Below are 12,888 nucleotides of genomic sequence, written 5' to 3' on the forward strand. Positions count from 1 at the left end.
TGAAGTTGTTGTCTTCGATTAGTTCATTGAAGACAGAGAGGTAGTTCTTGGCAGATTCAAGGTCTGCAGACTTGGCCTCTCCATGTTGTTGGTTCATGTGGACCCCATGTCGATGCTGCCAGCATTGCAGCCACCCCCTGGTTAAGCTGTAGTCAGCATCTTCAACTCTCTCTTCCTTGTGAAGATCCTTGTTGATCTTCTTGGCCTGATGAAGGAGGATGGTGCCTGAGATGGGTATGTCAAGCTCTCTGGACTTGCAGAACCAATTCAATAGTTCCTGGTCCAACTCCTGATCCCTCCCAAGCTTGACCCTCTTCCACTTCATCCCTTCATTGGAGTTGACAGTGACGATGAAGCTCTTGATGTTCTCTTCATCCTTCAACCATCCTCTTAGAGTTGAACCGGTGACGCCTGTATCCTTGCTGATGGTCGCTTGAGTTTCACCATTCCGTATCCATTTAATTATGTGTAGCTTCTCCTCTATGGAATAACACTTCCGCTTCGGCATGGCGGCGCTGAACTGAACAGAGCAAACAAAACTAACAAATTTGAAGATTTCTCGGCTGGTAGGTGATGAAGATGTCGAAGAACTGGTACAGGAGATGTAACGGGAGCTTAGATTTAAGTTGTTGACAACTCTTCCGAAAGGATGTGGGCGGTAGAGCACGTGAACATTAGTTAATCTTGCACAGTACAGTACTGTACTTACGTTGTGTACTGTGTTGTATGGTGTTAGAAGGGAACATGAACGTGAGTTACAGGAGATACGGATGCCATGATGATTTGAATTTAATTGATTTTGTTCATCTCAGCTTTGCCATTTATACGGGAAAGGTGCGAGAAGATGACAGCTCGTGAGTATTTTCACACCACATGTCAACTCAACACAGGGCGATGACAGCTTCAATTTTTTTTGGCCACTTAGCGCTATTTTGGACTAACTTTGTCTCTATTTTCTCACTTTTTTGCCTTTAAACATGAAATAGTAATATTTTTGGGGTCCAAGGTGTATGAGCGTTATATCAGTACAAGCGCTATAATGCTTGGCGTTATATCGATTTTCCACTGTGTATATGTATATATATATATATATATATATATATATATATATATATATATATATATATATATATATATATATATGTATATGTATACATATGGTCTATATATATATATATATATATATATATATATATATATATATATATATATATATATATATATGTATATGTATACATATGGTCTATATATATATATATATATATATATATATATATATATATATATATATGTATACATATGGTCTATATATATATATATATATATATATATATATATATATATATATATATATATATATATATATATATATATATATATATATTGTACATAATTATACGAGCAAATATAACTTGTTGCGTCGCTGATGGGAATATTAAGTGGGGGGAGAAAGAAGGAGAGGATGGGGAGGGATGGAGAGAGAGAGAGAGAGGGGAGGGGAGGAGGGGCAAGGAGGTAAGGGAGGGGGAAGAGGAGGGAAGGGAAGAGAAGAGGAGCAAGGGAGGAGGAGAGGAGCGAAGAATGACGGAGCGGAGAGGAGGGGCGAGGAATGGGGGTGGGGGAGCGACGCCTAACTAAATGTAACAACACTCAAGGAGGTGCGGGTGGAAGCGAGGAGGATGGGGGAGAGAGGAGGAGAGAGTTTGGGAGGAGGTAAGTGTGAGGGAAGGGGTTCTCAACTTGCATTTGGTCATGTGATTTGTGGAGAAGTTTGGGTGGAATGTGCAGGATGGAACAAAATGGGGTACATTAAAACAGCATGCATAGACCCCTGGGAGATGTCCATGGGGGTGGAGAGGGGACAGGGTTTTGGAGGAGGTAAGGATGACGGGAGGTGGTGGAAAGGCAGCATGAGGGCAACAGAAGATAATGCAGTTTGAGGGGAAGAGAATGCTTTGTGAGGGGAAGAGAAGGCAGCATGATGGGCAGGGAAGGGAAGGGCAATAAAACATGCCCAAACAGCAACATTTTCTTTTTTTACCACCGGGTTCTCTATAAAACTGGGCCGGACCATTTAAAACCCATGCTATCTACATGGCAAAGGCCTGTCTGTATGTGTGTATGTATGTATGTATGTATGTGGTGTATGTATGCATGCTTGCACATTCAGTGACCTTTGCACTGGCTCACTAGGAATCTGATTCGTTCATGTTACAGTCCCCTCAAGGAGGGGGAAGGGTGGGGGAGTAGGGGGTGGGTGAGAGATGGAGAGGTAAGGGGGGAGAGAAGGGATGAGTTGGAGAGAGAGGGAGAGGGGTCAGATAGATAGGATGAAAGAGTGAGGAGGGGGAGAGGATAGGGGGCTTCCGCAGATGTGACATCCATTTTAATGTTCATCTGAGAGATGGCACACACGTTGATGAATCACACTGCCTGTGAACACTGGGATGGGCGTTTATAGCTAGGTCAGGAGTCGATCCCAGGCTATCCAGCTTAGAGTGAGCGTGCGTACCTCTCAGCTCCCCTGTCGTGATGTTTACAAAATGGCACACATTTTGGTGAATCACCCTGCCTGTCAAACACCGGGATGACAGCTTAAAGCTGGGTCAGGATTCAAACTCAGTCGAGACAGCTTAGAGCGAGTGTGTGTATCTTTCGGCTATCCTGCCATGATGGGGAGATTCATTGCTTTTGTCACTGAAAACATTTTTTCCTCATTGTAATCATCTAATTTATTTTGTCTTCATGACGGAGATGCCCACATGGATAACCATGCCTCGTTTTCACCAAGGGAACTGAACAACTTAACATCGTCTTATCCGAAAATGTGTTCTAGAGGCTATATTTAACATTTAAATCTCACACTCTCACTATGTCTATCGTGAATTTTTTTTAATGTAATGCACAATCTTTGGTACATCACGGGTGATGAAGGTTGTGGTCAATTTTCATTGAAATTGTTTGTGTAGTTTCGGAGAAGAAAGCAAATATATATTTGGGGGGCAACCCCCCCCTTTACACCCACTTAGACCCCGATTTTTTTTAATGCCGTTAACAATCTTTGGTGTATCATCGGTGGTGAAGGTTGTGGTCAAGTTTAATCAGAATTGCATGTGTAGTTTCTGAAAAGAAAGCAGATACCTATTTTGTGGGGGAAACCCCGTAGACCCCCTTACAGCCCGATATTTTTTAATGCATGTACAAACTTTATTACCTTCATGGTGATGAATGTTGTGATAAAGATTCATCAAAATCGTATGTGTACTTTCAGAGAAGTTTTTGAAAGTATTTGTGGACGGACAGAGGGACGACGCGCCAATCCATAAGCTCCCCGGAACTACGTTCCAGGTGAGCTAAAAAAAAAAAAGTGTAACAAATAAAAGCATTAAAATGAATTACTTTTTAATTTTCTTCCTTGGTAGATGACAAGAACAAGCTGATGTTGTCATGACTGTGGTTGGCTTCAGTACATATTGCTTGTGGCAGGCTGTCCATTTGAGGTTAAAAGTTCAGAAGATGACATGGAAGCTGATTCACTTGGGATTTTTTTTTGAAGAACTACATCATGGAGACTTGAGTGGCTGTCTTCATTTTCTGTCATTGACCTCCTTGTAACATTTCAGGACCATCTCCATTTCCCTCCGCACCTTGGAACTTCTCATGCAGTCGGGATCATGTTCCTCAAAAATGGCCACAGCTTCATTGACCAATTTGAAACCTTTAGCCATGACCTTCAGTATGAGGGTTTAAACAGGCACAACCTCCTGAGGACTTGATTATGATTCTTCTCTGATGTGCTCCTTCTCCAGAGCCAGAAGATCTTCATTGCTCAGCTTCTCCCTGTTTGAGAGAAACAAATCCTCAACATCATCTTCGTCGACATCCTCAAATCCCACTTCCAGGGCCATGTCCACAATCTGTTGCGTTGCTTCACTGACTTCAGCCTCCGTGAAAACTTTGAACTTAATCCCTGCCTCAGGCCAGAGCTGATGGAGATGAAGATGATGGAGATGAAACTGCGGCTGTGCACGTGTTTCTAATAAAGTCCAGTTTCATCGACGTCAAACACCTGACTGGTGTGTAACCTCCATCCGCAATGACTGATTTGAAGACAGCTGGGAATTTTTTGGCAGCAGCATGATCTGCAGCAGCAGCTTCCCCAGTCAACCCCAGTCAACCCCAGTGAACACAGCAGCCAATCAGCATTACAGCTAACAGACGAAACTACAACCATCCTTGACTTATAGATATACATATATATTTTTAATGATCTTTAAAATCGTCCACGTGTAACACTTTTTCGCATTGAAGAAGAAATAAATTTAGAATTCGGTTATGTCTCGGATCAAACCTCATCCGCTAGATTACAAGTCAGCAACTCCAACCACTTTTGCTCGAAACTTTATGGTAACTTTATGGTTATGGTAACTTTTGCTCGAAAAACATTGGTTTTTATGATTATAAAGATCGGGTCTTTATGTTGAGGAGGAAAAGAAAGCAGGACTCAGAGCGCTGCTGAACACACATACACTTTACGAATTTCTTTTACATATCCATAAACGCTGTCTATCCCCTATCTTACCATATCTTTTACCTGCCCCGATTATGATAAAGGTCGGCATCTCAAGCAGATGGGGATGGGCCAGGCATCTGCCTGGGGGATGGCCAGACGGAGGCCCCTGGAGTACCGGCGGAAAGTGGACGCAGCGACGCGCTGTTCTGGCACATGCTCCCATATCTGACCTGACCTGATTATCCCTGAACCAATTACCCTCACACTATCCCTGAGAAGGAAGACATTGTTACCTCTGCCACCGAAGTTGGATGGAGGTTAGGTTTTCACCCCTGTCTGTCTGTTTGTCTGTCTATGAGAAGGATATCTCAAAAGGTTATGGACGGATTTGGATGAAATTTGATGGACTGGTTAGGTGTGTAACCAGGACGAATTTATTTGATTTTAGTGAAGAGCTGGTTCCGGATACCATAATTTCTTGAGGACCAATGCCACCCAGTCACTGAGGAGGGGTGGAAAGAGGGAGGAAAACTGAGGGTGTCTAATGATGTGTGGTTAGAGGGGTTGCAATGAGGGTGAGGTGCAGGTGAAATACAGATGAGGTGCAGAGAAGAAAATGGAAAGAAGAGCGTGTCTGTGGGGTCACTTTGAAAAGAACGGTTGTTCAGGATTTGCCCTCGCTGATCGCTCTTCGCTCGCACATGGATCTCTCGCAACAGATCGCTCCCACATGGTGTGTTATCATTGGTGATGGAGGAGCCTAAATGTGGATCAGGACAAACTGTAGGAGTTTCCGAGTGCCCAATTGGTGCATGGACGGTTACTCAAGTGTTGGCCCTGCCCATTTGAGGATCTGGCACTGGAAATGGCCTCATTCGCTCCCAACCCTCACCACGCGGATGAGCTCCGAGAATAACATGAGGCAGGGTACTTGAAAACTCTTCCCGGCCTCGAACATGTGCTGGACACACAATAGGGGCTATCCACACGATCTTGAATTGATTTTAGCACACACTTGTGCTTCAAGCTACATGCCAGAACGTCCCAAGAATATGCATCTGCAATGGTATGTGGTGTACATTGCTCCCCACCACCTCCAAAGGGCAGTGGTGGGTGTCCGTGGTGATGACTATGGTTGAGGCTTTCATAACTATAGCATCGCGGTGAGTTATGGCATGGTGGTTGAGGTGTTGTGGTTGCGGCGGTTAATAGGGAAGGTAAGCGAGCTTGGGTTGTTGTGGGGATTGATGTGAGGATTCTTGTAAAGACATTGTGGTGGATGTAGAAATGTTTTAGCTTTGGGGTTCGAGTATGGTGAATGTCTGAGGTGATGTGTTGTTGGAGAATGGCGTGAAGTTTGAATGAGGTTTTGTCGGTATGTGCTAATGAGCTGCTTACGTGCATGCATGAAGGTGAGGGTGGGTGCAACAAAGTGAAAGATGTGGATGAAGACCGACCTGAAGGACAACACTATGCATATGACCCATAAACCCACTGGACATAAGGGAAGGGCTATCTAAGAACAATACTATTGAAATAACTGTCTCGGGACTGCTATATGCTGGGTGCTATTGCCTCGGGGGAGTGTCAGTTTTCGCAGAACCACAACAATATATATAGTACATGAACATTGTAGAACAAAAACTACTTCAATAATATTTCCAAGAAACCATGCTATTTCTCGATATATAGCATGAGTGGGCATGGCATGTGAGATGTTGCAGTATTGGGGTGAAGAAGAGGCTGCCGATATGACGATGAAAGGAAGGAAGGGAAGGAGAGTGAGGATGGATGGAGGAAGGGAAGGCAGATGTGCAGTGGAGTGTTATTTATGAGTCATAGTGTCCCACCACAATGATTCTGCATAGAATAACAGTGCAGATGGAAACAAAATAATGGCTGAAGTCTACTTTCTACCAGTCATACTACAAATACCACTCAGAGACAAACACCACCCAGACGCTTCCAGAGCCAAGCAATCTGAAGACAAACTCCCCTCCAGACATAAACGCTGCCCGGTCACATCCGGAGCCAAACAAACATCATCCGGGCAGGTCCAGACACAAAGAAATACCGCCCTGAGATAAACAATGCCCAGACATGTCCGAAGACAGGGAGATGTGTGGGAAGGTGCTGTACTGCACTAGGAGGGGCGGAGCAAGGATGCGACAGACAGAGAGAGAGTGAGGGTAGGGGACTTAGCAGAGGGAAAATGTTATGCATTATCGGTTTGAGTGTGTCAAGAACTGCAACACTGCTGGGTTTTCACACTCAACAGTTTCCCGTGTGTATCAAGAATGGTCCACCACCAAAAGGACATCCAGCCAACAGCAGGCAAGTAGTCAAAAATGGCTCATTGATGAAAGAGGCCAAAGAAAGCTGGCACGAATTGTGCAGAGCAACAGACGGGCTACAGTCAGTCAACTGACAGTCCAGTACAACTCGTCGTACCCTCACACAAATTGGGTATGGTATTAACCTCAGCAGCATACGAGCGATCACGTTTTCCTTTGTCCTTGTAACTGTTTCTAAAGCATTTGGTTATTTCATATGACTCGGTGCTGTGGTTTACAAAAGTTGGATGGTTTCTCTTTGTGAGTTTCAAAGCAAAATATATTTGAAAACTACCGATTTCAGAGCCGTTCACCGTATTAACGTGTTTTCTAAATTACGGAGCCAAATTTTTTCCACCCGACACACTGTGTGTGTGTGTGTGTGTGTGTGTGTGTGTGTGTGTGTGTGTGTGTGTGTGTGTGTGTGTGTGTGTGTGTGTGTGTGTGTGCGTGCGTGCGTGCGTGCGTGCGTGCGTGCGTGCGTGCGTGCGTGCGTGTTCATAAAGCAAAACATATTCTCTCTGCTAACTCCACTTCCCCTACCCCTCTCTCTCATTGTGCCATCCTCACTCCACCTCCTGCTAATACAGTGCAGAACCCTGCTGCCACACCTCTCCCTCTCTCCCCTCCCTTCCCTTCTCCCCTCTCCCCTCTCCCCTCCCTTCTCCCCTCTCCACTCTCCCTCCCTTCTCCCTTCTCCCCTCTCCCCATCTCCCCTCTCCCCTCTCCCTCCCTTCTCTCCTCTCTCTCCCCCCTCTCTCCCTCTGTGTCTGAACGTATCTGAACGGTGGTTATGCCCAGCTGGTGGTTATCTCTGCATGTATCCAGACGGTAGTTATCTCCGCACGTATCCAGACGGTGGTTATCTCCGCACGTATCCGGACAGTGGTTATCTCTGCACTTATATGGACGGTGGTTATCCCCGCACGTATCCAGATGTTGGTTATCTCCAGACATATCCAGATGGTGGTTATCTCCACACGTATCCAGATGTTGGTTATCTCCGGACATATCCAGACGGTGGTTATGTCCGGACGGTCTCTCCTCACACTGCCTTACCTTACCCGACCCTCATGCTGCCTTCCCTTGACCTCCCCAACCCTCACGCTGCCTTCCCTTTTCTTCCCCTCATGCTGCCTTCCCTTGTCCTCCCCTCATGTTACCTTCCCTTGCCCTCCCCTGCCTTCCCCGCCTTCCCCTGCCTTCCCCTCATGCTGCCTTCCCTTTTCTTCCCCTCACACTGCCTTCCCTTGCCTTCCCCTTACACTGGCTTCCCTTGCCCTCCCCTCACCCCCCCTTCCCTTCTCCTCCCCTCATGCTGCCTTCCCTTGCCCTCCCCCTCACACTGCCTTCATTTGTACTCCTCTCATGCAACCTTCCCTTTCAGAGCCGTTCGCCGTATTAACGTGTTTTCTAAATTACGGAGCCAAATTTTTTCCACCCGTCACACAGCGTGTGTGTGTGTGACGGGTGGAAAAAATGTGTGTGTATGACTCTCTCTCTCTCTCTCTCTCTCTCTCTCTCTCTCTCTCTCTCTCTCTCTCTCTCTCTCTCTCTCTCTCTCTCTCTCTCTCTCTCTCTCTCTCTCTCTCTCTCTCTCTCTCTCTCTCTCTCTCTCTCTCTCTCTCTCTCTCTCTCTCTCTCTCTCTCTCTCTCTCTCTCTCTCTCTCTCTCTCTCTCTCTCTCTCTCTCTCTCTCTCTCTCTCTCTCTCTCTCTCTCTTTCTCTCTTTCTCTCTTTCTCTCTCTTCTCTCTTTCTCTCTTTCTCTCTTTCTCTCTTTCTCTCTTTCTCTCTCTCTCTTTCTCTCTTTCTCTCTTTCTCTCTTTCTCTCTTTCTCTCTTTCTCTCTTTCTCTCTTTCTCTCTTTCTCTCTCTCTCTTTCTCTCTTTCTCTCTTCTCTCTTTCTCTCTTTCTCTCTTTCTCTCTTTCTCTCTTTCTCTCTTTCTCTCTTTCTCTCTTTCTCTCTCTCTCTTTCTCTCTTTCTCTTTCTCTCTCTCTCTCTCTCTCTCCTCTCTCTCCTCTCTCCCTCTCCCTCCCTCTCCCTCCCCCTCTCCCTCCCCTCTCTCCCCCTATCTCCCCTCTCTCTCTCTCTCTCTCTCTCTCTCTCTCTCTCTCTCTCTCTCTCTCTCTCTCTCTCTCTCTCTCTCTCTCTCTCTCTCTCTCTCTCTCTCTCTCTCTCTCTCTCTCTCTCTCTCTCTCTCTCTCTCTCTCTCTCCCTCTCTCTCTCTCTCCCCTCTCTCTCTCCTCTCTCTCTCTCTCTCTCCTCTCTCTCTCTCTCTCTCTCTCTCTCTCTCTCTCTCTCTCTCTCTCTCTCTCTCTCTCTCTCTCTCTCTCTCCCCTCTCTCTCCCCTCTCTCTCTCTCTCTCTCTCTCCCCTCTCTCTCTCTCTCTCTCTCTCTCTCTCCCCCTCTCTCTCCCTCTCTCTCCTCTCTCTCCTCTCTCTCTCTCTCTCTCCCTCTCTCTCTCTCTCTCTCTCTCTCTCTCTCCTCTCTCCTCTCTCTCCTCTCTCTCCCCCTCTCTCACCCCTCTCTTCCCCCTCTCTCCCCTCCTCCCCCTCTCTCCCCCTCCTCCCTCTCTCCCCCTCTCTCCCTCCTCTCTTTCCTCTCTTCTCTCTCCTCTCTCTCCTCTCTCTCCTCGATCCTCTCCCTCCTCTCTCCCCCTCTCTCCCCTCTCTCTCCTCTATCTCTCCTCTCTCTCCTCTCTGCCTCTTCTCTCACTCCCATCCTTCTTACCCCCCCCCACCCTTAATACCCCCATCAGTGAAGCGATGGGATGCATTTGCTCTTTATAAAATTAAAAAAAAACAGTTATACACAAGAGATTGCATCTTCACGCATATAAGGTGAAAATAATGCAACCTCGAGAACTGAGAACCTCCCTGGTGGGTGGATTGGACGTGACTTTGGGACTTCCTGAATTTCGCTCCTCAGCCTAAAATTATCTTCACATAATCCATGATGAGGTTACCCAAACGAATGTTTTGAATAAATCAATAAATTTTTTAAAACTCATTTTCCTCTCTTCTTTTCTTTCAGCTGAGTTTGGCCTGACTTGAATCTGCAGGTGTGAAGAACAACTCAATTGCACAATGAAAGCAACTCAAAGTTTATCAAATGTCGATCTAGCCAATCACAGTTCCTCTTCCCAAGAAGAATCATCGTCATCAAACTTGAGTCCTTCGACTTGCAAGCAATTTTGGCCTTTTTGAGTTAAACGGTCGAACTTCTCATTGTCCGCACTTTCAAGTCTTTATCAATCAACTGTTTGTGCTTTGGATAACAATGAAGAAACAAACAATTAAAAAGCCTTCCATCAATTTAGTACGTGCAGTGCTTTGAGTTGCAACAGCAAAAAACAATTGAACGATATAACGTCTAATCAGTAAACGTATTTAAATACCAATAAGATCTATACGACATGTCGCAATTTTGAAAACGCTTACAATGACACAAGTTCGACCTGATTTTGCTTTTCTTTCCACCGAATTATCCCCGTCATTAATTGCATACGTCATAGTGTTGCACTTACGAGTACTTCTGACTTCCACGCTGCTCGAACCGGTTGCTCACGTACAGATTGCCTTTGGGAGCAAGTTGTCCACCACCGTCTCTGGTTCAGACAAACCGCATTTCAAAATACCAGAAAAGAAGGAACAATCATATTAGAGCTTCCGAGCAATGAAGGACACGGATCCTGAAAATGAACGGGTGTGCCTCTGTGTGTGTGTGTCTGTGTTAATGTGTTCCGAGGATCGTGGTGAAACTAACTGCGTTCCTCGCAACGACAGGAATCGCTTGCGCTCAAATTTCCTCATTCTATCAAACTCTCAATCTTGCAGAAGCAGCGTTTCCGAATCACGAACCACTGTTTTCCTCCAAAAGCTCGAGGTCACGATTAATGATGCAATTGCTGGAGGAAACCCTGCTTTTTGGGAAATGTAACAACTCACCTGTTAATTAAATTGATCACCTGTGTGCTTGTTGCAAAGTGAATGTTCGTCTTTCGGTGATGATGCTGCCCTTTGTTCTGAAATTAAAACGTCAGAACTCAGAAGTACGTCAAGGGGGGATCCAGTAGGGGGCAGCATCAGACAAGGTATGGTCAACAGTGTACAAAGCCTGAAGCTATCGCGATCTTGTGCAACCTATGGCTGCTGGTTGCATCATATTCTGGGGGTCCAGCTGTGCCCCTGATGCAGTGTCCTGTATTACTAGTACACTGGTGCTCATTTTGCCAACCTCGGAAGGATGACAAGGCTGAATCAACAACACCTGGTATTAATTCAATGATAAACAGAGGCTCAAACTCAAGACCCTAGGATCTTAAACCAGCCATCTTAACCCGTAAGCCAACACCAGGCTTCAAAGCCTGAAACGGCACGTTGATTCATGAAATGCAAGACATTTATATTGTTACTAAGATTTCTGTTTGAGATGCCGTTTTATATAACGATGTAAAATTAATCAACCAAACATTATAGTCCATGGGCCAGGGATAAAAGTGGTGTCATCTGAGGGCAGGTCACGAAAGTTATTTTATTGCTTGAGTATATCATAGGACAACACAAAACTGTATGATAGACTTTCCAACAGGGTAGCTCAAGGCAGTTGTGACGAATTTTAGAATGTGACCCAGCGCATTCTCGTCGAGGGTCGTTTTCAGCACTCGAAACACAATTAAAATTTACTTTTGTCTCGCATATTAATATGTAAAGGCTATGAGGTGCTCTTACTGAACTATAACACTTAAGACGGTTCTTTTGATATGCATATTGCCATAAGGTTCAAAATCATTACCCTTTTTATGTATTTCATTGTGATAATTTTGATGACAAGTGCCCAACTTCGAAATATCATTTCTATAGCAATAACACTAAACGGTGAAATATATTACAAATTAAGATGCGTTTGTCGATGTGACTAATTCTTTAATACCATATCACACAGTAAGCCATGTATTTATGTTTCATTTCATTTATTCCAGATAATCAGTATATGATAGAATAGATAAGTTTGCTTTCAGATTTCATCCTGAAATGTTGGACGGTCTTCTGAATATTGGTTGGATAAGTTCAAATTTTATCTTTACAGATATATGGTTATTACATTCCACTTGTCAAGCAAATATTTAAGAATATTTAAGTGTATTTTGTAAGTTATATTTATATTAGGCATTAGTTTTATTATTAAAACCATTACCAAAGCCATTTATATCCATTAACAACAGCCGATTACTTCTTGTGAACAACTATGCTGGTGACGTCTTGTTCGGTAGTGCATGTTTATAAATTATGACACTGAAGTCATGAGTGTTTATACAAATTTGTCATTTGTTTTCAGATCGGGATTGACCACTGATACACAATGGAAGTACCACACAAGAAGGCGTGCACAGAGGAAGTTACGTGCATAATCTGCATGAAGAAATCTCCTGCCTCTGAGATCACAAAGCCAAAAGACACTGCTTCTATTGAAACTCTCTTGGAAGCAGCAAAAATACAGAACTGCAATAGTATAACAGACTTGGATCAAAATGATTATGATGACAATGTACTTTACCATAGGAACTACCGAGCCACTTTTACTCTCAAAAAGACACTGGAAAAAAATCAAGGGTATTACAGAAGGAACCAAACCACTTGAGCGTAAGTCTGCTAGAAAGCCATCTACGTTGTCATCTACAGTTCGTCGACCGAGAATTAACAGGGTCTATCTGACATTTCATTCAAATTTAGAAGAAGTCCATGTAGAAGGGCAACAGAGGAAACTAAGTAAGATTATTTTATGTAACCTTTATATGTACCTGTTATGTAACACACGATATGAAAATAAAAACTTATGAGATAGCGGCAATTCCACTTTGAATTTTTGATTTCATTTTTCTCAAACTTTAAAAAAAGTGTAGTTGGACCCTGTTAATTCTCGGTCGACGAGTTTTGCAAGAAGTTTGTATTTTCTGTGACAAGAAGAATAAGTATGTGAAGGGGACCAAGTCACGAGAAGTGTTACATCAGGCTAGAGAGTTGAGATCGGATAATACAGTGC

At 44.3% G+C, this 12,888-nt stretch overlaps 1 protein-coding gene and 1 long non-coding RNA gene across 5 annotated transcripts in view; one reads left to right on the forward strand and one right to left on the reverse strand.

The window, feature by feature from the left end:
• The window catches only part of LOC147012899 (uncharacterized), a 73,044-nt gene that overhangs the window by 54,619 nt on the left and 5,537 nt on the right, over positions 1-12,888 (forward strand). The window contains exon 3 of the long non-coding RNA XR_015051107.1: positions 12,184-12,488. This is a non-coding gene — a long non-coding RNA (uncharacterized LOC147012899). The remainder of the gene's footprint in view (positions 1-12,183; positions 12,489-12,888) is intronic.
• The window catches only part of LOC147012900 (cysteinyl leukotriene receptor 2-like), a 121,750-nt gene that overhangs the window by 19,629 nt on the left and 89,233 nt on the right, over positions 1-12,888 (reverse strand). For 2 of the 4 annotated variants that reach the window (XM_085854213.1, XM_085854216.1), the window contains exon 2: positions 10,373-10,453. The exons of the other annotated variants lie outside the window; for them this stretch is intronic. In XM_085854213.1, the coding sequence (XP_085710339.1) occupies positions 10,373-10,453 (81 nt within the window). The remainder of the gene's footprint in view (positions 1-10,372; positions 10,454-12,888) is intronic. 4 annotated transcript variants of the gene reach the window in all.

The sequence above is a fragment of the Eptatretus burgeri genome, chromosome 14, assembly GCF_056783735.1.
Source record: "Eptatretus burgeri isolate ZD-2024b chromosome 14, Ebu_testis_v1, whole genome shotgun sequence".
Taxonomy (NCBI): Eukaryota; Metazoa; Chordata; class Myxini; order Myxiniformes; family Myxinidae; genus Eptatretus; species Eptatretus burgeri.